Raw genomic sequence first — 23,820 nt, forward strand, 5'->3', positions numbered from 1 at the left:
TAAGGGTCCCTCCTGACTTGAAGAATGTCAGATTTAACAAAACAAGCACCAGAGAGCAGCAGAACTCTGAAGGAACAAACACTGTTTACAAACTAGAGATATAAACATTTATTTCACAACTTTGCCATAATTTGCTAAGGAGACATGTACTGAGGACATTTAAATCACTGGGGTGGCCGATGCTGAGACTTTCCAAAGAGCAAGGATCAGATGCACCATCATACTGGCCAGCTCTGCTTCACTTAGAGCCACCTCCTTTCTTGGGGCCATTAGTCCTTATTTCGTGCCAGATTTTCACTAGAGGCTCCCTGTTCTTCCAAATGAGTTCATGTCCATACGTGATATACCATCTGGAGAAAGACAAATATTCTTTGTTGGACAAATTATTGGACAAATATTCTTTGTCCAATGTTCAAACAATGGGACCTCACTTGTGAGGTCATGCAAACTTCACACCATTATAGTACCAAGCTGATCCTTCAACTGCTTTTCTTCATTAAAAAGAATGTTTGCTTTATGTGAATGGGTGTCTTGCCTACATGAATGTCTGTGTGTCATGTGTGTGCAGTGACAGTAGGAAGCAGAAGAGGGCATTGGATCCCCCGTGTAACTGGAGCTAGACAGTTGTGAGCTGCTATGCTGGTGCAGGCTGGAAACTTGGGTCCTGGAAGAGCTACCAGTGCTCTTAACTGCTGAGTCATCTCTCCAGCCCCAAGTTGACACTTCAAATAAAATGCCACAGTCACGCCGTACAATTGAATAAAACAGGTAATTTGATATGAAGCTTTGGTACTTGTGATATATGAAGAATAAAAGCAAGCTGGTCCTGAGTGGGCATTTGGAACTATGAGGCAGCTTTACACAGTTAAATATTTTTCTTTACATTTTATTTATGTCTTGGGGAGGAGGCACAAGTACCACAGTCAGTGTGTGGAGATCTGAGGACATCACATAGGTCCCAGGAATTGAACTAAGTTTGTGAGGCTTTGTGGAAAATACCTTTACCCAAAGACCCACTCACAGCCCTACAATGTAACTTTTTCACTCACTGTAAGCTAACCTTGCCTTGTTTACTTATTTATTTATGTAACACGTTTTCCCAATGTAGCCCAGCCCATTGGCTGGACACTCATGTCAATTCTGCCTCCAAAGAGCTGGGAGTAAAGGCAGAAACAACCACATCTACCTAACTTGAGAAAAACAAGTACAAACAAAAGAATTTGCTCAATATGCTAATAGTTTCCATGTGTCAATCAAAGTCTGATCAAGGTACAGACTTTTTGTTTCTTTGTTTACTATAAATAAGAAGAAATGTCAGGTGTGGAACTTGCTAACAAGGACTATAATGGTATATACCTCCTGCTATTTCCACCTGCCTACGGCAATGAATGGACAGTGAGGGTGAGAGGTTTAACAATACAGCCTGACTAGGAATCACCTAATTATGAGCGGAACGCAAACCTGAGATTCCTGTGCTCTAACTGCTGCACTCAACGAAGCATGCAGGGACGCCCCCCAGTGCTGAGTGGCACTGCCGACTGGAAGCATGTGACTTAACCAACACAGCAAGGCTGTGCAGTTAATTTAGGGCCTCTCCAGCCAGCTCCTCCAGGGAAAGAGCACGGGCTCCTGGAGTCTTGGGATGGTGAGAATGGCCGCCTAGGAAAGCGCCTACTCTGAGATCTTCATTTTCATACTCACTTCCCAAACAGCCGTCACGTTCCCAGAGACAGACGCCACACTGACTGACCTCATCTCTTCCTAGACACCTAATTTTAATATTAAGAGAATAGCATGATGACCATGATTTTAACCCCAGCAGAGGCGGAAAGCGGGAGCAGGAGCAGGTGAATGTCTGTGAGTTTGAGGCTAGCCTGGTCTACATACTGAGATCTAGGCCAGCCATATCTCAAAAACAAACAAACAAAGGGTATGAAAGATTTAAGGGGCTGGAGGTGGCTCAGGAGACTAAGAGTACGTGGTGCTCTTTAAGGACACCAGGGTTCCGTTCTTAGCATCAATACCCACACCAATATGAAACAACCCCACAATAATATGAAACTCCAGTTCCAGGGGATCTGATGCCCTCCTGTGGCCGCTGGTAATGAATGTGGTACAAAGACATACACCGTGAAAAGTGTTCTACCTTACATTGGTACCAAAAGAGCAGTATAATGCTTTAACACTACAACAATATACAAATGTACATCTTTAAAAGGGCTTGACTTATGCTAGAATTTTAATTCCTGAATACAGATAAGTCTGCTCATGAGAGCTGGACACAGTGATGCACATCTGCAACCCTAACACTCAGGAAGCAGAGGCACGAGAATAGAGGTCAGGAAGGAGCTACATAGACAAATGCTCCGAGAATACGTGGTGAGCACAAACAGATTTAGAATTCACAAAGCACAACTACTTTTCTAGGCCCAGTGTCTCTGACTGCTTATAATGTGCTGCATAGCAAGAGTTAGAGCATGCACAAGCTAGTCTTTACTCATGGGAACACAGCAGCACTCGGCTCCACCTAGGGCACACTGCAGAACCACCTTCTATTCTATTTAAATTTGGGCAAAAACCAATTTCCTGAAGCACAACAGAAGTGCATTTAGTATGCTGCAAAAAGAAGCTGTAGGTTCATATTTAAATTTTTGTTCTACTACATCAGAGCCATCGTCATTCCCAAGACTCAGTTTCTATCATCAAACAGGAACCTAAGGTACCTATCCTGGTACTTGCATGCAACAGATACCCAGTAAGCATCGGTCTGGAACATGGTCCTACAACAGTCTCTATCCAGACCTACTGTGTTCTCCCACACACGCAGTCCCAGGAGAGAAATGGCTCCACCAGCTAAGAACACCACCAGTCAGATGGGACTGGCGGGGCAGTGGGCAGGGTAAACAGTTCGGCAACCGGTTACACTCAAACTTACATTCCAAAGAGAGCTCCCCCAAGATGGGCTGCATGATCAAAAAATTTCCATCCCAGGATCATCCCAGCTGTATCCATGGCAATGATGGCTTTTAAGGCCTAGAAGCCAGGAAGAAAAAACAGAAATGGTACAATTTCAATCCTCTACTTCCAATTTAAGGGCAATATTTCAGTCATGTATGAACTTCAGCCGGATACTCACATTGCCCGCTGTGAAGGTGAAGACGGGGAGGAAGATGATAGCGAGCCTCCCCTCCGGGATCTTGGTGCAGACAGCTGCAAGCACAGTCATGATTGCTCCCGACTGCAGGGGAATAAACACAGTGACCAGGACGGCACAAAGCATGAGGAGGGCTGCCTAGGCTCTGAGCACCTGATGCACTCCACAGCTGGAGAGGAGCATAAATCTTCAAAACTTTGCACTGCGAATGTGCACAGTATCAGAGAAAGGGACCCAGGCTGTCACATAATACTGCAAATACTCCCTGGAAACAGACTAAGCTCTCGCTACAAAAAAATAAAATATATCATAATGAGTATATGAGTGTCTAGTTAAACATGCTGAGTACTGCCTGCTCTTCCAGAGGACCCAGGTTCAGTTCCCAGCACCCACATGGCAGCTTCAGCTATCTGCAACTCCAGTTCCAGGGAAAGGGACATCCTTACACAAACATACAAGGAGGCAAAACATCAACACACATAAAATAAAAATCATAATAAAAAGGAAGGAAGGAAGGAAGGAAGAAGGAGGACTGTTTCTACCAGCTCCCTAACCAGTTCAAAAAAACTATGGAACAGCTTTTTTCTTCCTATTTAAATTTATAATAGCTGTGAGATATTTTTTCTGGAATATACCAAAAAAAACCCTCTCAAGCTAATCAAATTTTTAATTTATCTGAAATTATCTGAAAATATATCAAAACCTCAATCATATGTCCTATCTGGCGTTAACTCTCATGATACACATTCATTCAAATATTTGAATTCTAACATAGCAGGCAGGCATGGTATTATATACTAGGGGTGCAGAAACAGTTCCCACCTTCCTGGAGCTTATAGTATGACACAGGAGAGACATCTAAGTAAAAACAAGCAACTCCGAGATCAGAAGCAAAGATGTTGTGTGCCAAGGTAGCACAAGAAATCCCAGGCTCAGGGCATAGCTATATCCAGCTCAGGTCAGACTCCAGCCAAGCAGAATAGGAGACAGGAAGTGAGCTGCACAGCTTGGCAGAGGACCACAAAGAACGCAGGTGCAGTGCAGAGAGCAAGGTGAAAACAGCATGCAAGCCTCGCACTATTGTCTTCTGAGGAAGTTCACAGCGGAGACAAAGCTGTCTATTAAAGGAATAAAGGACAAGGAGACACTCTACACTCATTTCAAGTATCAGGTCAGGAAAGATGGCCATTGTGACAAATTGAAGGAGTCTGCAGTGTAATGTCTCAGCACAGAAAAAAGCCAGCATGGTAAAAACCCACTTATGGTCTAGAGCCAACAGTGCCACCAGTGCTGATCTGAGCTGTGAAGAGGGAGGCATGGTTAGGGAAGACACTGCTGTGATATACATTACCCCTGCAACAAGCATCACAGGAAAACCCAACAAGCTAGAATAACCAAGATAACAGATCCCAACAGAGTGCATGGCAGAGGGTTAATGAACATGCAGTTTTCATAGTCTAAAAACATCTTCTCACACATTATATGCTAATTTTAAAAGAGAAACATAGTATAAAAGTTGGACAAGAGTTGACATATTCACCACAAAAAAAAGGACACACAGACACCATGTACCTGTAATCCTAGCACTGAGGACACCATCTAACACTCCCACTCAAGACAGACCAACTGACTGAATCTTAAGAAAAACAAACAAACAAAACAACAACAAACAACCCAAAAACCATAATAACTCTCCTGTTTGGTTCAAAACCACTGGTGGCGTGAAAATCAAAGATAATCTATGGGAATGTGGCAGCTTTTAAAAGTCAAAAAAATACCACAACAACTGATTTGCTTCTTGAGCTTCAAGGGAACATTACTGGGACAACTTGCATAATTGAAATATGAACTATAAACTACGCTGAATGGTGCTATAGGGTATGTAAAGATATTTGTGTTTCTAGAAAGAACATGTTGAAGTACTTACAAACACAACACCCAAAAGAGCCACAATACAAGAGAGCTATTCTTGAGGATGACAAGGTCTCAGCCTGTGGAAGCACTTCCCATTAAAAGTCTAATGACCTAATCTAGTCCCCAGAACCCAACGTAGAAAAGAGAACCAACTCCAAAGTCGTCCACGTGCACACACCATGGCAGATGTGGGCCCAAGTGCACACGTATTTTACAGATCAAAATTAAGATAAAAGAAAAAAGAAAGAAAAAAATTCAGATAAAAGCCAAGCAAGGTGGCACATGTCTATAATAGAGGTAGAGGAAATAGGATGAAGAGTTCAAGGTAGCTACATCTCTCAAACAACACCCTGACAAAGCGCTTGTACCCAGAATATATCAAAAATGTGTTAACAAATTCAATTAAAATGCTAATGAGCAAAATATACTTCAAAGATGATGCATGAGAACAAGCACAAAATCATTAACATGACCAGCTATTGAAAAAACAAAAATGCCAGCTACTCTAGAACATGGAGACTGGGGCTCTCATACTCTTCTGGCACGAAAGTACAGAATACTCCTGTCGATGTGCCCCTGCCAGTCTATAGGTTCTTAAACAGTGCCATAAGCACCATATGGTCTGGCCATTCAACTCTGAGAAATGAAAGCATGAGTCCACAGCAAGGGCCGTACACACAATGTCCACAGCACTTGTTGGTTTGTTCCATTGTTTGGGACTGGGTCTCACTAAGTAGATGTAGCCCGCACTGACCTGGAACTCACTATGTACACCAGGCTGGCCTAGAATCCACAAAGATCTACTTCCTCTGCCTCCCTTGTACTGGTATTAAAGGCACGTATCAACATGTCTACCACAATCTGTTTTTGCTTTTTTAAAATAACAGACAACTCAAGTGTGCATCATTTACTGAATAGTTAAGTCCATAGATTGGACTTAACGCTCACAAGAGAAATACTTTTTATTTCTTTATTTTGAGATGAAGTCTCACTAAGTAGCTCAGCCTTGCCTCAAATTCAGTCTTCTCACTGTATTTTCTGAGTAGCTAGGATTACAGGAGCCACAACACCCATATTGGAATAAATGATTGGTATACACAGCAATATGGATACATCTCAAGATTTCAGGGCAAGCATCTTGCCAGGTGGTGGTGGCACACACCTTTACAGAGGCAGAGGCAGACAGATCTCTCTCTCTCTGTGAGTTCCAGGCCAGCCAGGGATATATAGTCAGACCATGTCTCAAAGGGACAAACAACAAAACAAAATATAAAGAAAGAACCAGTCACACCAGGTTATACTCAGCTCTATACATACACACACACACGCACACACGCACCATGGAGCACCTACACATGCGTGCACAGCAACAATCCTAAAATAAAACGTCTAAAGTTTTCAGCGTTACAAATGTGTAAGTTTACTGTTGCACTGACTCTATAAGACACGGACAACAGGGTGAAAGTATATGGAATCTGTATTCATTTGAAACTTCCTTATAAGCATAATCAATCACAATGAAATTGAACATTAAATCAGAAACTATTTACATTAGAAGTACTTACTGCACCAAGTGAAGGTCCATATCTTCCTGTGGCAACTTTACACACATAACTGACAAAATTGGAAATAACACCTATGAAATAAGCCACATTTCAACAATTTAAGTATAAAAAGCTTTTTTTCCCCTTTTAGATGTACTAGGGATTGAGCCTAAGGCCTTCTGTACACTAGGCCAGCCCTTTTCTATTGTACTGTACCCCAGACCCGAGTTTCTGTATTTTAGTCTCCACTCCACAGTTTAACAGTACCTGGTTTGCTTCTCTTCTTTAGATAGCGTCTTACTTTGTACCTCAGGCTTGCTAACCTCCCGTCTCAGCCTCCTGAATTTTCATTCAGCTTACAGGCTATGCTTAGCAATAGTGTAAGGTTACACTGGGATCAATCTAAGGGTATCAGCATGAACTAAGCCCTGCTAGCCCTTCAGCTGATTTACAGTGCAATATCCTGGATGCTGTGCCCTCTCCAAGACCCCACCCTCGTTACACTGAGTGACTCTGGGTATTCACTTTACCTTGAGTTACCATTCTCCTAATCACAGCAGCCAGTACCCACATTTATCAGCTACCTCGCAACAATCTGGGCTAACTGCAGACATCAGGGGCCCATTAGGTCCTGTTGGCTTCCATATCATTAGAACTAGTTTTTTGGTGGCAGGGATTCAACCCAAAATTTTTTGTGTGCTAGGTAAGGGCTTCACACCATGGAGCTGTATCTTTAGCACTCACTCTAACAGCTCATCTCCAGCTTTCTATCAACTAAGCACACTGGGGAAATGAGCCAGATGGCTAAGATAGCTGGAAGTCTGGAAACCATCAATCTATAAGATGATTTGTCTGAACTAAAAAAACCAAGGTCCAGTGAGATTAAAATGTTGTTTAAACAGTACTCTATTCCGGAATCTCTCCTTTACTAAATTATAACAAAGCATACTCAAGTAATGAGTGGGAATCTATCAGAGAAGAAACTGAGAAGGAACAGAGTCCACTGATCTGTGATGCTCTTCTCTACACACAACTTGATAAACAAGTTCATCCTGAGGATGTGATGTGTACAGCTCTGCACAGACTTCTACTACGATCAACCCTCATCCCTTCTGCAGGGAACTGGGTCCTATACTTCCTCCATCCTCAGGGGAAAGCTATTTATTACCTGCAGACAGATACACCGCCACAAACTGCTCCTGACCCAGAATGTTCACGATGCTAGATGAGAAGCTCCACAAAACATACATATTTGCTGCCATGTGGAATAAGGAGAAATGACTGAACGTTGACAGCAACATTGGAGAACAGAGGACCTCTACAAGAGAAGAAAGTACCTGGTAAACATACAACACACGACCATTACGCTTTGTTTTAAACTTGTCTGATTATTGTTATTAAATCGAACATAAGAATCCAAAAGGTTGGTTAAAGCTTAAATAAGATGGCTTACCAGAGCGTATTTCAAAGGATAAAAAACTACCTTAACAAATGTTTCTACTTAGTAACTAGCTAATTATTTCAATTATAGACACAAAATTACATGTAATACTCTCCTCAAAAAATAGGCTTGCAGTGATTATAGATTATAGACCTTAACTTAAAAAAATTTTTTTAATTTACTGGGTGCTTTGCTTGCCTGCTTGTATGTCTGAGTTTGCCTGGTACCCAAGGAGGCCAAAGCGGGTAATGGATAACCTGGAACTAAGGTTATAGGCAGTTATGAAGCACCATGTGCTGTTGGGAATAAATCTGGGTCCTCTGGAAAAGCAGCCAATGTTCTTACTTGCTGAGTCATCTGTCCAGGAATGCTCTATGTAGACCAGGCTGGCCCCATCTGTCCTGGAATGCTCTATGTAGACCAGGCTGGCCTCACACTGTTTCCCAAGTACTAAGAAAAGGTTACATCACCACGCCCCGCCCAGACCTTAATTTGTTAAAAAAGAAAAACCTCTACTATGTATGTGTAAAGTGCCTTTCAGGCATCTGGGAATTGCAACAGAGGGAGACGAGGTTCTTGTCCTTGCAGGCTTCACCTTTGTACTCTGCTCGTAATTCCCGACAAACAACTCACTTCTGTACACTCTAACTAAGGCAAAGCCCACTTTTCACATTATTTGTTCCCACAACGGAGACTTACTGGATGCTGGGTTGGATGTAAAGTATCTGATCATGGTTCGATGCAGGGACGGCACTCTCCACAAGCAGAAGACGAGGGCATTTGCAGCTATGATGCCTACAAAACAGAATTGAAGGACACGGAAATAAGAGGCACGAAAGTCAAGTCCACCTGACCTTCTCCTGCCAGTTACATGAACGCACTACGTATTTGGTAAGGGACAGAAGATGGGGAAAGCAGTGCTAGCATAGCATTGTGTCCAAACTGCCACCTAGCAGGAAGTCGGAGGATGTGTGGACAGCTGCACTCTCTTCTAAGAGGCGGCTTTCTTTTTAAAGGTTTGTTATTTATGGTGCCACATATACAACTGTCGGAGTCATTCTTGCCTTCCTTGCTATTGCTGTTGGATTGTGTGCTCCAGGCTGGCTGGCCTGCAAGCTTCAGGCAATTGTCCTGTCTCCACCTCCCATCTTGCTATGGGAGTGCTACTGCATCCAGCCATTTGCCAGTTTTTCCCATGGTTTCTGGGATTGAACTAAGGATTGGGAGGCTAGCATCTTTCTATTTTGGTGTTTTGAGACAGGGTTCCTCTGTGTAACAGCCCTGGCTGTCCTGGAACTTGCTCTGTATACCTGTCTGCCTCTGCCTGAGTGCTGGGATTAAAGGTGTGTGCCACACCACTGTACTGAGGCTAGCATCTTTTTTTTTTTTTTTTTTTTTTTGGTTTTTCGAGACAGGGTTTCTCTGTATAGCCCTGGCTGTCCTGGAACTCACTTTGTAGACCAGGCTGGCCTCGAACTCAGAAATCCACCTGCCTCTGCCTCCGAGTACTGGGATTAAAGGCGTGTGCCACTGCTAGCATCTTTACACACTCACTCACCTCCCCAGCTCAGGAACTTTCGTCACCCAGATCAGTATTTTCCTCCTTCTGAACAGTTTACTCTTCTCAGTAAATAATCAGATCCATAATTATTGTTTGATAATACCAACTCAGAAATAGAGGCAGGAGGATCGGGGACACAAGCTCATCCTAATAAACAGAGTGAATTGTAGGCCAGCCTTGAGAACATGAAACTTTGTCTCAAAGAAGACAAAGCAAAACAATAAAATATCTTTGAAGATCCTCTTCTCAAAACTCTGCCCCACCCCAAAGAACATTTTTCAATTCATTTCAAACAACCAGTTCTACTCTTGATATCAAAACCAAGATGTGACAAGAAAACTAGTCAAAAAGCAACGTAAGGGAGGTTGGGTTTATTGTGACTCCAAGTTTGAGTCTATCATGGCAGGGAAGACATGGTGGCAGTGAGGTGGCTGGTCACATAGCACCCACAAGCAGAAGCATAAAGTGATGGGTTCTAGACTCAGCTTGCTTGCCTTCTTCCCTTTTTTTTTTTCAGTTCAGGACCTGAGCTCACAAGATGGTGATGCACACAGTCAGAGTGGGTCTTCCTATTTTAGGATCCGATGGATCCATAAACTTAGGGGACCACTAAATTTTATACTTCTAAATAGTGAATTAAAGATACATGGACTAAACCTTATTTAATCCCAGAACTTGGAAGGCAGAAGTAGTTGGATCTCTTGGGTTTCAGGCCAGCCTGTTCTACAAAGAGAAACCCTATCTTGAAAAACAAAACAAAAAAGGCATGAACTGATTTAGAGACCTTTAATCTATTTTGCTTTTTTCCGTATACTTAAGATTTACAATCCACTTCAACAGCTAAGCACAGGATCCCATTTTGGGGGTGATCTTATCTACCCAGTACATCCTACCTGAAGGAGCCTCCAACTAACTCCACTCTAACAATCCAGTTAGTGCTAAATATGCATGTCTACAGCAGCCAAATGATTGAACTCAGGGTCAGCAAGGTGGCAGGTTCAGGAGTCACTGATCTCACATAGTGGCAAAGTGATAGAGGACTCAAGAGGAAACCCAGAGAAACCTGTCTTCCACCGCACAACTGAGATTGGAAAAAAGTGTTAAACTAAGACGAGAACATAGAAAAACACTAGTGGACAAACCCAAAACAGGGAGGCAAAGCCCCCCCCCAAGTGATGACTTCCTCCATCAAGGCTCCTCCTAAAGGTTCCATAGCCTCCCTAAAGAGCAGCACCACCTGCTTGGGACAAACACAGAAGCCCATGAGTGATATTTCACACTCAAACAACAGCACCTGGGAAAGTCTGTCAGGCTCCCTGGAGAGCCAGGAGCAATACTCTCCTTGGGGCTAGTTTAGGGCCCCCAAGAGCAGAATGAGAAAGCGGCAGGGTCAAGTCTAATGGAAGAAAGCTGCTTTAGGCTTCTCCATTACCTCACAAACACCAAAAGGATACATAATACCTTTTTCCTGGGCTCAGAGATGGCTCGGTCAGTAAAGCGCTTGCTATCTAGTAAAGCACAAGCATGAGGACCCGAGTCAGAGCCTTAGAATCATGTTTAAAAGAAAAGAGCATAAGAAAGTAGTGCGCACCTATGATGCCTCGTGGACCCCTCAGATGGAGACAGAAGACAGGATAGTGATCTCCAGTGAGAGAACCTGTCTTCAGGTGGAGAGCAACTGAGCAAGAGGTTTGACGTCAACCTCTGTCTCGCCCCCATATTTGTGTGTGTGTGTGTACACACACACATACATATATGTATATGTATACACATACATACATACATACATACATATACATATATGCACACACTTTTTTCCCTAAGCAACTTGAAGTCTAGGGAAATATTTCTGAATAAGAGCAAGAAAACTTCCAAAGAGGTATGGTATTTCACACACAATCCTAGCTCTTGGGAGTCAGGTGCAGGACAACAGCTACAAGTTCCAGGCAGCCTATGCTGCATCATAAGACCCTATTTAAAATAATAACAGTAACAACAACAACGATACATTCCAAAGCAAAGAAAACATGTAAAAGGAGCTCTCTTTCTACTCTACCCTTAAAAAGTGGCTTTTCAAGAACAGCCTGAGACGAGTCCTTCTCCAACACAGACTCTCTACCTCTAGACATGGGACACAGTGCAGCTTCCTCGCCATCTGCTCCTGTCTACATCTAGGATTAAAGCAGCACAGAGAAACTTCTCTGAACTCAGAAGGCAAATACTTTGCAAACAACTCACTGTCTAGACTTGCCTTATCTGACATCCTGCCAACCCAAGAGCCTGCGTTCAGTCATAAACCTTGAGCGTACCAGTGCTTCTATGCTTCTGCTCCCGTGTGTCAGTAACACAAGCCAAAGGTCTCAGACAGCTTAAAAATCTCTAGGCCAGAGCCGGGCGTGGTGGCGCACGTCTTTAATCCCAGCACTTGGGAGGCAGAGGCAGGCGGATTTCTGAGTTCGAGGACAGCCTGGTCTACAGAGTGAGTTCCAGGACATCCAGGGCTACACAGAGAAACCCTGTCTCGAAAAACCAAAAAAAAAAAAAAAAAAAAAAATCTCTAGGCCAGAATTTGTCAAGTTCTTTAAAAACACAAAAATGAAAATAAATACCACACATATACCCATCAGAACATTAATAATCCCAGGAAAGAAAGTAAATCTATAAGCTCTGGGTTTGGTTCCTGGCACTCACATGGTGGCTCATAACTGCCTGTAACTGTCCTCTTCTGACTGACATACAAGAGCTCTTGCACACATGGTGCTTACACATACACTCAAGATACACATAAAATAAATATATGTATTTTTAAATTCTGGGTACAAAGTTAACTAATTTACATTCCAAATGTTGTAAAGCTAGAAACACTCGTAAGTGTCAGGTGATAGCAGACAGCTCAAAGACCACTTCCTCAGTTTTTCCAAAATCATGTAGCTACTCCACTTATCTGGTGACCATCCCGTTACGTCATTCAGAGTGCTTTATACTCAGGTTGTGCTGAGTATGTTATAATTGCTTTCTATACTACAATATTCTTCATGACAAATGACTCATTTAAGGGGGCTGAGGGGATTGCTTAATTGTAAACTGCTCATGCAGCAAAGGACTGAATTCAGATCACCAACACCCACATAAAAAACCAGATGTGACAGTACACATCTGTAATCCTCATGCTGAGAAAGTGTAAAGATAAAATAAAAAACATGAAAAAGTAGAACTGTGAGTGTTAATTAGTGCTCACATTTGCCGTCAAGGCAGTAAGTAGGCGTTATTAAAAATTGGCAATGAATTCAGGAGAACAAAAGCATTTCTAAGGAAAGCAATGTCAATCCTAAGCTTGGAGACGACATCCGGTTCTAAAATGTAAGAAAAAGTTAAGCCTACATTTAGGAAAAGCGGTCCAAATGGGGAAAAAAAAAAATCCCACCCTTTATCTACCAAGGGAGTTAAAGGAAACAGTATACCAGTAAGTAAGTCTGCCCTGTTTGAGAGTAAGCAGCATCTAGCTGCTCTCTAGAAATCATGTTTACTATTTATGTCACCTTACAGAGCTTCCAAATCCATCAAATACTATGAAACTGTTGCTTTGAGAACTCAGATCTGTCTTTGCACACCTTCAGTCCCAGCCCTCAGGAGGCAGGGGCAAGCAGATCTGTTCCGGGATGGCCTGGGCTATAGATTCTGTCTCTTTGTCCCTCAAATTGGGGGAGAAAAAAAAAGAACAAAGTAAAATCACCACGGTGGCATGGACTACTTGACTCACATTCACATTTAAGGGAACCTTCTGAACATGGTTTGCTAGGCAGTAACGTGGACTTGGGTTAAAACTCACTTCTATTCTACTACCGTTTGACTTCAAAAGGTTCTTTTCACACATTATACACATGAATAAAATTTTCAAACAATAAAAGCGGAGAGAAAAGTTCTTTCTCTAGAGGAGTCTCCTCATCTACAAAATAGAGACAAATGCCCTGTACCCAGCGTGGAAAGTACAGAGACCCTGGCGCACACTTGAGCAATGTCTCCTTTGGCTTGTTTAGTTTTCTATATTCCAGGCTGGCTTCAAACTTGTCATGTACCACTAAACTTCTGATCTAGCTGCCTCCACCTCCGAAGTGCTAGAATTACAGGTATATACATGACACTTTGCCAAGTCTGTGCAGTGCTTCTGTTGAACCCAGGGCCTTGCTAGGCAAGTACTCTATCAAACTAAACTGTATTCCAGCATTCCTTCATCTTCTTAAATGGGATAAATATCAATGACCCATGAACTATTTATTTGGTCAATAATGTGTTCTATGCAAACTCGAAAACTGATCCAGGACATCTTGAAATATTTATGCCACACTCTTTTGTTGTCTTCGCAGACCTTTGCTTTGCCTCGCTATAACACAGACTGGCCTTAAACTCTTCGGGCTCCTATTATAGATGTGAGCCATTGTGCCCAGTTCCACACTATTTTATACTATCGTGTAGGCATGTAGGTACAAAGATTCCCTGTCTTCTAAGCCACCAGTAAGCACGGTATGAAAGCCATTGCCTGTGACATACTGTACCTTTTGGTTTGATTTCTCTTCCCTTGAATGGCTAAAACGTGTAAGCTAACACAAACCTGTCACAGTCCGCTGGCCATCACTTAGGCTATTCCACCACTTGTTAATCTAAAACAGAAGGAAAATTGCATATGACTCTATGTGACATAGTTCAGACTCAGGGGGAAAGCTTGTCTTTTTTTTTTTAAGGACTGAAACTATTTAATAATAAGAATTATCTATATAAAAAAGAATTATCTACTAAACAAAATACCTTTCTTGCATATAATCTTCAGAATTCTTTAAAGTAATCGTGGCTGTGACCAAGAACCTATCAACCCAAATTTATTGGCCACTATGATGCCATCTGCCACAGCACAGCACTTGTTTCTGAGTTTTAATCTGAGGAGCTGGAAACTTCTTAACAATGTTAATTTCGTGTCCCCTGAGCACCATGATCTTTTATTAATTTTAGAAAGTTTACTGTCCTTGCTCAGTAACTAACTGCATCTAATTGTCATTATCTCCCTTCTGGTTCACACATAATTTTCAGTTTGACATCACTTCTACTGAAAAGGCTGAATTTCCTAGTGATGAGCGTGCATATAAACGAGGAACCACAGGGACAAGGAACTAAACACTGAAAAAGGCCAAAGCCACACGCAGTAGGAGAACATCCTGCTCACCATGAAAGTGAGAACTGAATGATAGAATGTGCTGAAAGGCATGAAACTGCAAAGATGTAATGATTGGGGTCAAGGGTATACTGCCTGCTGTCCTCAGACAGCTGGGGCTCTGAGCAGCACTCACATAGACACGCTTAGGTCTGCACTGGCGCCTCTATTGCTAAAAGGCATGCTTCATACTCAGACACTCTCCACAGAACCATCGCTCAGACACTTGTTCCAGATTCTGTCAGAATGAGATAATAAAGGATAGCTAGCAGTATTGTCATGAGACCAACAGTGAAGCACAATTGTCACACTACAAGATGTAGCAGGTACCAAGTGGTAGTCATATTGAGTTTAAAATTCTAAGAACAGGGTGTGGTAGCACAAGGCTTTAATCCCAGCATGAAGGAAGCAGACCCAAGAAGATCTCAGAGTTTCAGGTCAATGTGGTCTACATAGCAAGTTGCAGGACAACCTGGACTACACAGAGGGACCCTATCTAAAACAAAACAAAATTTAATTTAAAAATAATAATAAAAGATTCTAACAAGGGAGCTGGAGAGATGGCTCAGGGGCTGAGAGCACTTGCTTCACAACTATGAAACCTAGAGTTCAGATCCCAAGACCTTTATAACACGTTCCAAGCGATCTAACACCTACTTCTGTCCTCTGCCACCCACGCGTGCATGTGCGCATACACTCATATTCTCATGTGTGCTCATACACATACCCACAAGATATATACCTTAACACGAAGATACATATCTTAAAACAAACAAACAAACAAACAAACAAACAAAAAACCCAGGAAACATTTACAACTAGAGTGCCAGGCATGCTGAAGTCCTAGTCATTCAAGAGGCAAAGGCAAGAGAAATGCTTGGGCCTAGGAGCTGGTGGAAGACCTGAGCAACATGGCAAAACTCATCTCAAAACAGAGAAGGCGCTGGGAAGGTGCTTAGTGGTCAGCAACGCCGGCTGCTCTTACAGAGTACCTGGGTTCAATTCTCACAACTCACGTGGTGGCTCACAACCATCTGCAACTCGGGTTCAAGGGGATCCAGTGACCTATTCTGACTTCTGTGCGTGTCAGGCATGCATACGATATATACACATACAGGCAGACAAGGCATTCATACACATAAAATAAATCTTCAAAAATAAGCTTCTAATTATACTTTTCACTAAAATTGCCACCTTTTCCTTCTTCTTCCCTTTCTTTTTTTGGGGGGCGGGAGTGGGGGCGGGGAGGTAAGGGGAGAGGAGGATCACTGTAGAGCCCTAGCTGCCCTGAAACTCACAGATCACCTGCCTCTGCCACTGTGCCTGCAGCCATGTTTTATTTTTATTTTTTATTTTTTTATTTTTTTTAAAATGAAAAGCTTCTACCTTTTTTTTTTTTTAAAAGATTCATTTATTTATTATATGTAAGTACACTGTAGCTGTCTTCAGACACTCCAGAAGAGGGCATCAGATTTTGTTATGGATGGTTGTGAGCCACCATGTGGTTGCTGGGATTTGAACTTGGGACCTTTGTAAGAGCAGTCGGCGCTCTTAACCACTGAGCCATCTCACCAGCCCCCTGCAGCCATGTTTTAAATGCAGTAATATTACTCGGTCCAGATCTTACATTTTCAGAATGCACTTTGAAATATTTAGGGATCAGACATGTCTATGGCTTGTTTGCAATAATCTCGTAAGGGCAGAGAAGAGATATGAAAAATAGACCTGGAACTGCTCAGGGTGCACAATAATGGGCTTCATTAGACTGTCCTCTCTACTTCTCCGCCTCAAGTCTCCCATGCTTAAGATGGTTAAAAGTAAAAACTCATCTAGGGCTGCTGATGTGCCCGACACACACAATCCCAGGTTCCATCCAACACAAGGAAACCAGTGTGCTAGTTCACACCTGTAAGCCCAACTCTCGGGAAGTGGAGGCAGGAGGATTACAAGTTAAAGGTCATCCTTGTCCACACCACAAAGTCAAGGTCTCAAAAACAATTTCAATTATGAAATGGAACCTGGCTTTCACTTGGAAAGGCATTCAAGACTAACAAGTAATGACACATTAGTAGTATGAGATCCCACTTCTGCAACTGTCACTGTGAGTTCTCAGCGCTGTATGTACAGAGGTACAAATTGGTTTCTAAGAACCTGCTTTTTTTTAAATATTAACTAAGAGCTTGCTGTTGCTAAGGCTTTCCTCAAATTCCTGGACTCAGAAATCTCCAAGTAGCAGGGACAAAGGCCCATGCCACCATGTCAGGCTAGGACATCATCTTCCATACTATACTCATAATTGCTTGATTTTCTTTAATGGACATAGATTTTAAATACCATAACCTACCATTTACTTAACTATTACTAAAAGAAATCTACTTTTGGATTAAAGTTTTATATAAAATCACTTATAACCCTTTCAGCATTTTAAAGACTGAGACACGGCTCAGCAGTAAAGTAACTTGCTGGACTTGCATCCAGTTCCCAGCATTCATGTCAGTTGTGCTCACAACCCTCTGTAACTCCAGCTCCAGAAGGGGCAATGCCCTCCCCTCAAGCCTCCTCAGGCACCAAATATGTGACATCACACATAAATAAAAAGAAATCTTTTGGGAGTTGGAGAGATGGCTCAGCATTTAGAAGCACTGCTCTTTCCAAGGACCAGGTTTCAACTCCCAGCATCTACAGAGTGGGTCATAATCATCTGCAACTCAAGTTCCAGATAATCCAACACCTTTTTTTGGCTTCTGAGGGCACCACATATATACCGTGCACAGATACACGTGCAGGCAAAACAACCACACACACTGAAAAAAAATAATTTGTATGTTAACCCATGGCCTCAGTACTCAGTATGTATGAATAGGTGAAAACATTGTGTGTGTAGAATGTTTTTAAGAACTCAGTTGGGCTGGAGAGATGGCTCAGTGGTTAAGAGTGCCAACTGCTCTTCCAAAGGTCCTGAGTTCAAATCTCAGCAACCACATGGTGGCTCACAACCATGCATAATGAAATCTGATGCCCTCAAGACAGCTACAGTGTACTTACATATAATAAATAAATAAATAAATCTTAAAAAAAAACAAAAAAACTCAGTTAAGAGAAAAGGAGGCCAGTTTTTATACAAAGTAAATGCAACTATGAATTTGCATCTCTTTCTCACACTGTATCCCTGAACAGTTAGAATATAATGCAATAGGAATTTACCAGTTCATAAACCCTGTGTCACTTCACTGGGCAACCTTCTAAAGTCCATTTAATGGCTGTCTATAAGGTCCACAAGTGTGCATAACCATACACACACACACATACACACACACACATACACACACATACACACACATACACACACACACACACACATCTTTTAATCCCTGTGATCCTATTCTAAACTAACTCAGCAAGGTGAAGAAAGTGAACACTGGCTCCTCTAATAGAGCTAGGAAAGGGCCCCAAACCTTTATAACAACTCACTACGGTGAGTCTGACACATGTGGGCAGAAGGACAAACCTCTCATGGTGTCCATACATGCATTGTAAACGCCCATCGTGCCTCCAGGACACAAAAGGAGAATGTCATCAACCTCACATCTATGGATGGAATGCTGCCACTAAGTAAGGCTAGACCTCAGTGAGACACTTGCTATGTAAGCTAGTGGACCCCCAGAACCCACTATAACAATCTGCTCTTCAGCTGGGCATGGTGGCAATGCCTTTATTTACAGCACTTGAGAGGCAGAGGTGGGTGGATCTCTGAGTTCCAGGCCAGTCAGGACTGCAGAATGAGACTCTGCATTTACAATAAAAACATTCTCTGACCTCCATGTGAATGTGATGGTGCTCACTCCACATACATAATAATAAAAGTTTACAAATAAATAAAAAAGACTATTTTCTAATTAATTAGACTTTTGTGGTTAGCTAGAATAAAGGAAGCAGGGTTTCTTCTTACCTCCTTTCTGAGGTTTCCCTCCTTTTGTGGCCGTATGCTATCCAACCAGTCAGCTTTTATGCCATCAAAGTAACTCTGGACCCTGGATTTCAGTGATTCATACTGCCAAATAGCAGCTGAGCCAAATGCACAGCCTGTGAACTAGAGAAAATATTTAAGTAATTTGAAAGGGAAATACATTTCTCAGATAAGATTTCACCTAGCATGGTAAAACCTACTGTGTTGCTTTATAATAACATTAAGCATTCAGAGGCCTGTTTCCAGCAACAAATCTCCAGAGAAAACAAAAAATACCAATTTGGTACCACTTGAAATACTCTATGAAAAAGGAAGCCCATAAACACCGTCCTCAGAACTGAAGCAATGGAGCCAAATTCTGAAAGCAATTATTCAATTTATTCTTTAATCTGAACTCATACAGCCAGCTTCCAAGTCCCACTGAGCCCCACCCTCTCCTTCCACCACCAGAACCTGCCCCCGGCATTACTTGACTGCAGTGCTAGCAACAAGCTACGGAAATAGCAGTGGCCTGAGCTCTTACCCCAATGGTGAAGAAAAAGGGCTTCATGAGAGTTCTTATAGGATAGGGGGAAGGGTAAAAGACTGTTTCTTCCAGAGGCGGGATCAAGGCACTTCTCTTATATGCTTCTCCACTGGACCCTGTGTCTGATCTTCGAGGTTCAACCTTCCTGGGTGCTTTTCTAAATCCACATTTTTGCTGAACAAACAAGTTAAACCTGTGGAGGGTAGGTAAGCATCTGATTAGAAACACTGCATCTTCTTCTACACAAGAGTCCCTAGGAACCTGCACTTGGCCAGAGTCATCACCATGTCACGTGATTTCCTAACACTCCAACAAGAGCCAAGACTCCTAATCTCAAGAAGGTATCCTTAACCTTCCTGGGAAGAATGCGACCCAAACTACAGTAGTCCAGAGAGTGCACCATGGGCTATTTATTACTTTGTATCAATCAGAAAAAGATACCTTGATTCTCCACAGGGAAAAAGACTACATAAATAGTAAAATGTTTCTTTTTGTTTCTATTTATTGTGTGTGCCCTCAAACCAACATTCCACACTGTGGAGGTCTCTCCTTCTACCTATTGCACCCATGCACTGACAGCTTCAGTAACAATAAAATAACCTTGTTTTGTCTGAATTTTGACCAGATTCCAAAAGAAACATTTAAATGTGTTGTCCTTGCAACTCTAACTATTTCCTTTGACAAGTATTGATAGTTGTAAGTGATGTAAGTATGATGTAAGTATTGATAGTTGTAAGTGATGTAAGTATGATGTAAGTATTGATAGTTGTAAGTGATGGATTTCACTGTTTTAAGGAAGTCTTCAAAAGGGATCTTCTTGTTTGAGTCCTTACAGCTTGGCCTTCTCAAATCATTTGGCAGTGTGGATCACAGCCCCCATCCCAGCTGAGTCTGAGTGTTCCACTCGTCAATCTGACCCTTCACTCTGATCCTTCTGTTCCTGAACTCCTTAGTAGTAGACATGCACTCCAAGAAAACTCAATCCATGCAAGTTCTTGAAGTACACTTTCCCCTTGTGATATTCTCATTACACCCTAAACAGGAGGCTAAAATAGTGAGCCCAGGCTACACGGGAAGGTTCGGTCTCAAAAAAGAAGAAAAAGAGAGAAAAATAAGGTGAGGGAATTGAGATTTAAGTCAGTAGAACACTGGACTAAATGCAGGCAGCCCTGGGCTCAATCCCAGCTCAGCACAAACCAGATATGGTAGCATACACCCCAGCCCTTAAGAGAAGGAAAGAAGCAGGACACTATCAAGTTAGAGGTTAGACTGACCTTGGTAAGTCCCTGTCTCAAAATAAATAAACAAAAAAGCTTCCCTTTCTAATCTAATCCCTTCCTTCATGTCTGGATTACATTTAACAACTTAGTTTCAGAAGATTATCCACTTATTCAATCAATGTCAAGGCAAACAGTAAATAGTGCTGAACTCCCTTCAATGACATCAGCAGTCTGAGAAGCAAACACCATTGAACAGTCAATCCCAAATGCTATTAATCCTTTCCCCTTGTCTACTTTTTCTTAGTGGCTAGGAAAGAAATATCCTTGTTTTCTAGCCTTCTGTATGGTAATATCTCATATCACTGGCCTGCCTCTCCACCACCCCCTCCCCACCCACCCCCAACCCCACTCCCCTACCCCGTCTCACTCAGACACACACACACCTCTATCTTTCTGGCTTGACTAGGATGTAATATCTAAAGCTAAAACAGTTATCTTTAAAGCCAAGATAAAGGTCAAGGAGTTTACACTTAAACCCTGGCATTTTGGAGTAGAGTACAAAGACAGCAGTCACTTCTTCCCTCAAAACATCTTAGAAAAAAATAATTCCCACTTATCTAGTCATCAGTTTTATAGCCAAATGCATTCCTAAGTAATTTTTTTCTTTTTTAAAGCTTTATTCTTTTTTTAAATTCAATTCCTTATATGTATGGATGCTTTGTCTACATGTATGTCTGTGCAACTCATGTGTCTGATGCCTTGGAGGCCCAAAGAGGGTAACAGATTTCTAGGCCTGGAATTACAGGCAATTGTGAACCATCATTTCAGTGCTAGGTATTGAACCTAGGTCCTCTAGAAGAATACTAAGTGCTCTTAACCACTGAGCCGTGTCTCCAGCCCCAAGAGTGTTTAATTTTGTGTATATGGAGGTTTTGCCTATATGTATGTTTGTGCACTACATGTGTGCCTGGTGCTAGCAGAGGCCTTAAGAGTGCTTTAGCCCCTGGAACTGGGTTCCAGACAGTTGTAAGCAACCATGTGGAAACTGGGCATCAAACCCAGGTCCTCTGTAAGAGCAGAGAATCTTGAGTGCTGAGCTAAGAGCTCACGAAGCCCAGGAAGAGTTTAAAGTAGCCAAAGTAGGTCTAATAAATAAAGTGATGAGTTCACACTGAACTAAACCAAATGATCACCATCAGAAGGCATTCACTATACAGAACTAAACTTGTAACCCAGTACTAATGATTTCTCTTGCTAGACAAGAATCCTGAAGGACAGGAGTGCAGCGGCCTAAACTTAACCATATCATAAAATCTTACAACTCCTGTAAAGGGAGAAACGCGTTTGGGCTGGCAGGTGCCTTGGGACTTTGTGTTTGTAAAAGCCTTTGTATCACCAAATAAAGTGTTTACAAAATGCAAATGTTGGGACCTCTTTAGAGCCACAAGGCCTGGCTCATTCTTCATGCTAATTTAGACCCACAGCGGCTCAAAACAGACTAATGATTACAAAGAAAGTAACTCCCATTCCCTTAAGTTCATACATGTGGAGACAAGAGCAAAGCCACGTCAGGCTCACCCACATTCTCATCTAATGCCATCTTCTCCCATAACCACAAGATTAAGAATGTCCGTTTCAAAGTTTCCATATAAATCTTTAATACCACATGTATTGAGGGGAGGGTTAGACAGGACCTCAAGTAATCCATGATGGCCTGACAGTCTGGCTCCTACTCCTAATCCAGATCCCAAGTGCTGGGATTTCTAGCCTGAGTCACCATGATAGGTAGGCTAAACTGTGTTGACAAGTTTTGTGCTGTTACTAGAGACAAGCACCCTACCAACGAGCTGTTCGCAGAGGTTCCTCATAGATGAAGTGTCCACTTCTTTTGCTGCCTTTTCCCCGAAACTATTACAGCAAATCAACAGAATCACAGAAATCTTGTTACCCCCAAGGAACCTCTCCAGTTCCACCTGTTTAAGACTTTTTTCTTTCTTTCTTTCTTTTTTCAGTCTTCTGCTGCCCAGACTAGCCTTGAACTCCTAACCCTGCTTACAAGCAAGTCTGACCACACCAAGCTGTTTAAAATCAATGCCTGATTTTAAACGTTAGCCAGTAAGCTATACCGTATGCAACTTTTCCACAGATGTTAATAAGCTTCACTTGGGAAGCAGGTTTTTCCGCTTTTGCCACTTTCCAAAATTCTGATTTTGGGTGGCACCTGGGAAATTAATCTACATATAGTCCAGGTGCTATTTATTTATTTATTTATAATTCAGTCTTTCCCAGCTTGGCTCCAACTCGCCATCCTCCTGACTCAGACTACTGAGAGATGAGATTACAGACCTGTGCCCACCTCGGGTGAATTTTAAAATCAGGTGGTGCCTTCGCCACGTTCAATCTTATCATCTCTGGCTAGCTCACACGTTTATAAAGCCCTCAGACCCCTTGCTGTGTATGGTACCATCAATTAGGTAGAAGTTGCAAAGTTGACATCTTCGGACTAAGTTTCAACGTCAGTATTAATTCAACTGTTAATGGAATTTCTCTTCTATTACACTTCATGTAAGATCCGGCCGGAAAGGCCACGTGCTTCCTACAGCAGTACAGCCCTTTCAAGAATATGAGCCGGACATGCGATTAACGCTCAGAAGTTCCCCCTTCCATCACGTCCCTCGGAACTACTAGGAAGGACACCGCCGGTCCGGAGAACCGGGCCGGGCTCAGCCAGACACCTCTCGCGGCTCGGCACCCAGAGCCAGTAGGGAAAGGAGGACCAAGGAAAAGCTCGGCGGGGAGGAGGCAGCTTTAGCAAAGACCTCGTAAACAATGGAAAGCCGGAGCCCCACACGGCTACCTCCCCCCTAGGATGCGCACGACCCCAGCTCAAGGGAAACCCGGGAAGCTGGAAGCGGCGGCCATTACCTGCGTCCAAGCAGCCGCGGGGCCTGGGTCGCAGAGAGCTCCCGGTAGCCGCCACCCAAGGGAGGCGCCCACGCCGGACCGCAGCGCCAGCCTCGCTGTACCCAACCTTGCAACGCCATCTTCCCAACCTCTGCCCCACCATGGCCCGACCTCACTAACCCCGGCCTGGAAATCACTTCCGGGGCGAAGAAGGAAAAAAAAAAAAAAAAAAAAAGCCACACAGCGCGGAGGAGCGGCCTAGAGCGCCACCTGGAGGCCGAATCAGTTCCGGTCTTCCTCTTCTCAGACCAGCGCCAGCTTGGAAGTTTCTGGTGAGAGTGACTGGGGAAAACTTGAGGCTTTGAGTTATCAGACACCCTCGGGTT

At 42.7% G+C, this 23,820-nt stretch overlaps 1 protein-coding gene across 2 annotated transcripts; it reads right to left on the reverse strand.

The window, feature by feature from the left end:
• Nucleotides 1-84: 84 nt before the first annotated feature.
• Nucleotides 85-23,637, reverse strand: Parl (presenilin associated rhomboid like). Of its 2 annotated transcripts, XM_021184734.3 has the most exons (10): nt 23,456-23,637; nt 19,308-19,503; nt 18,767-18,907; nt 14,224-14,272; nt 8,753-8,848; nt 7,781-7,930; nt 6,634-6,704; nt 3,137-3,238; nt 2,936-3,033; nt 85-350 (listed from the first exon to the last, which is right to left on the reverse strand). In XM_021184734.3, the coding sequence occupies exons 1-10, from the start codon at nt 23,572-23,574 to the stop codon at nt 239-241; spliced, it is 1,134 nt and encodes a 377-aa protein (XP_021040393.1). In that variant the 5' UTR covers nt 23,575-23,637; the 3' UTR covers nt 85-238. The 2 variants fall into 2 exon arrangements, with proteins under 2 accessions (XP_021040393.1, XP_085688182.1); XM_085832056.1 differs by lacking the exons at nt 14,224-14,272; nt 18,767-18,907; nt 19,308-19,503; nt 23,456-23,637 and adding an exon at nt 14,168-14,189.
• Nucleotides 23,638-23,820: the final 183 nt, after the last annotated feature.

This window comes from Mus caroli, unplaced genomic scaffold (assembly GCF_978045245.1).
Source record: "Mus caroli unplaced genomic scaffold, Mus_caroli_1 scaffold_17, whole genome shotgun sequence".
Lineage (NCBI taxonomy): Eukaryota > Metazoa > Chordata > Mammalia > Rodentia > Muridae > Mus > Mus caroli.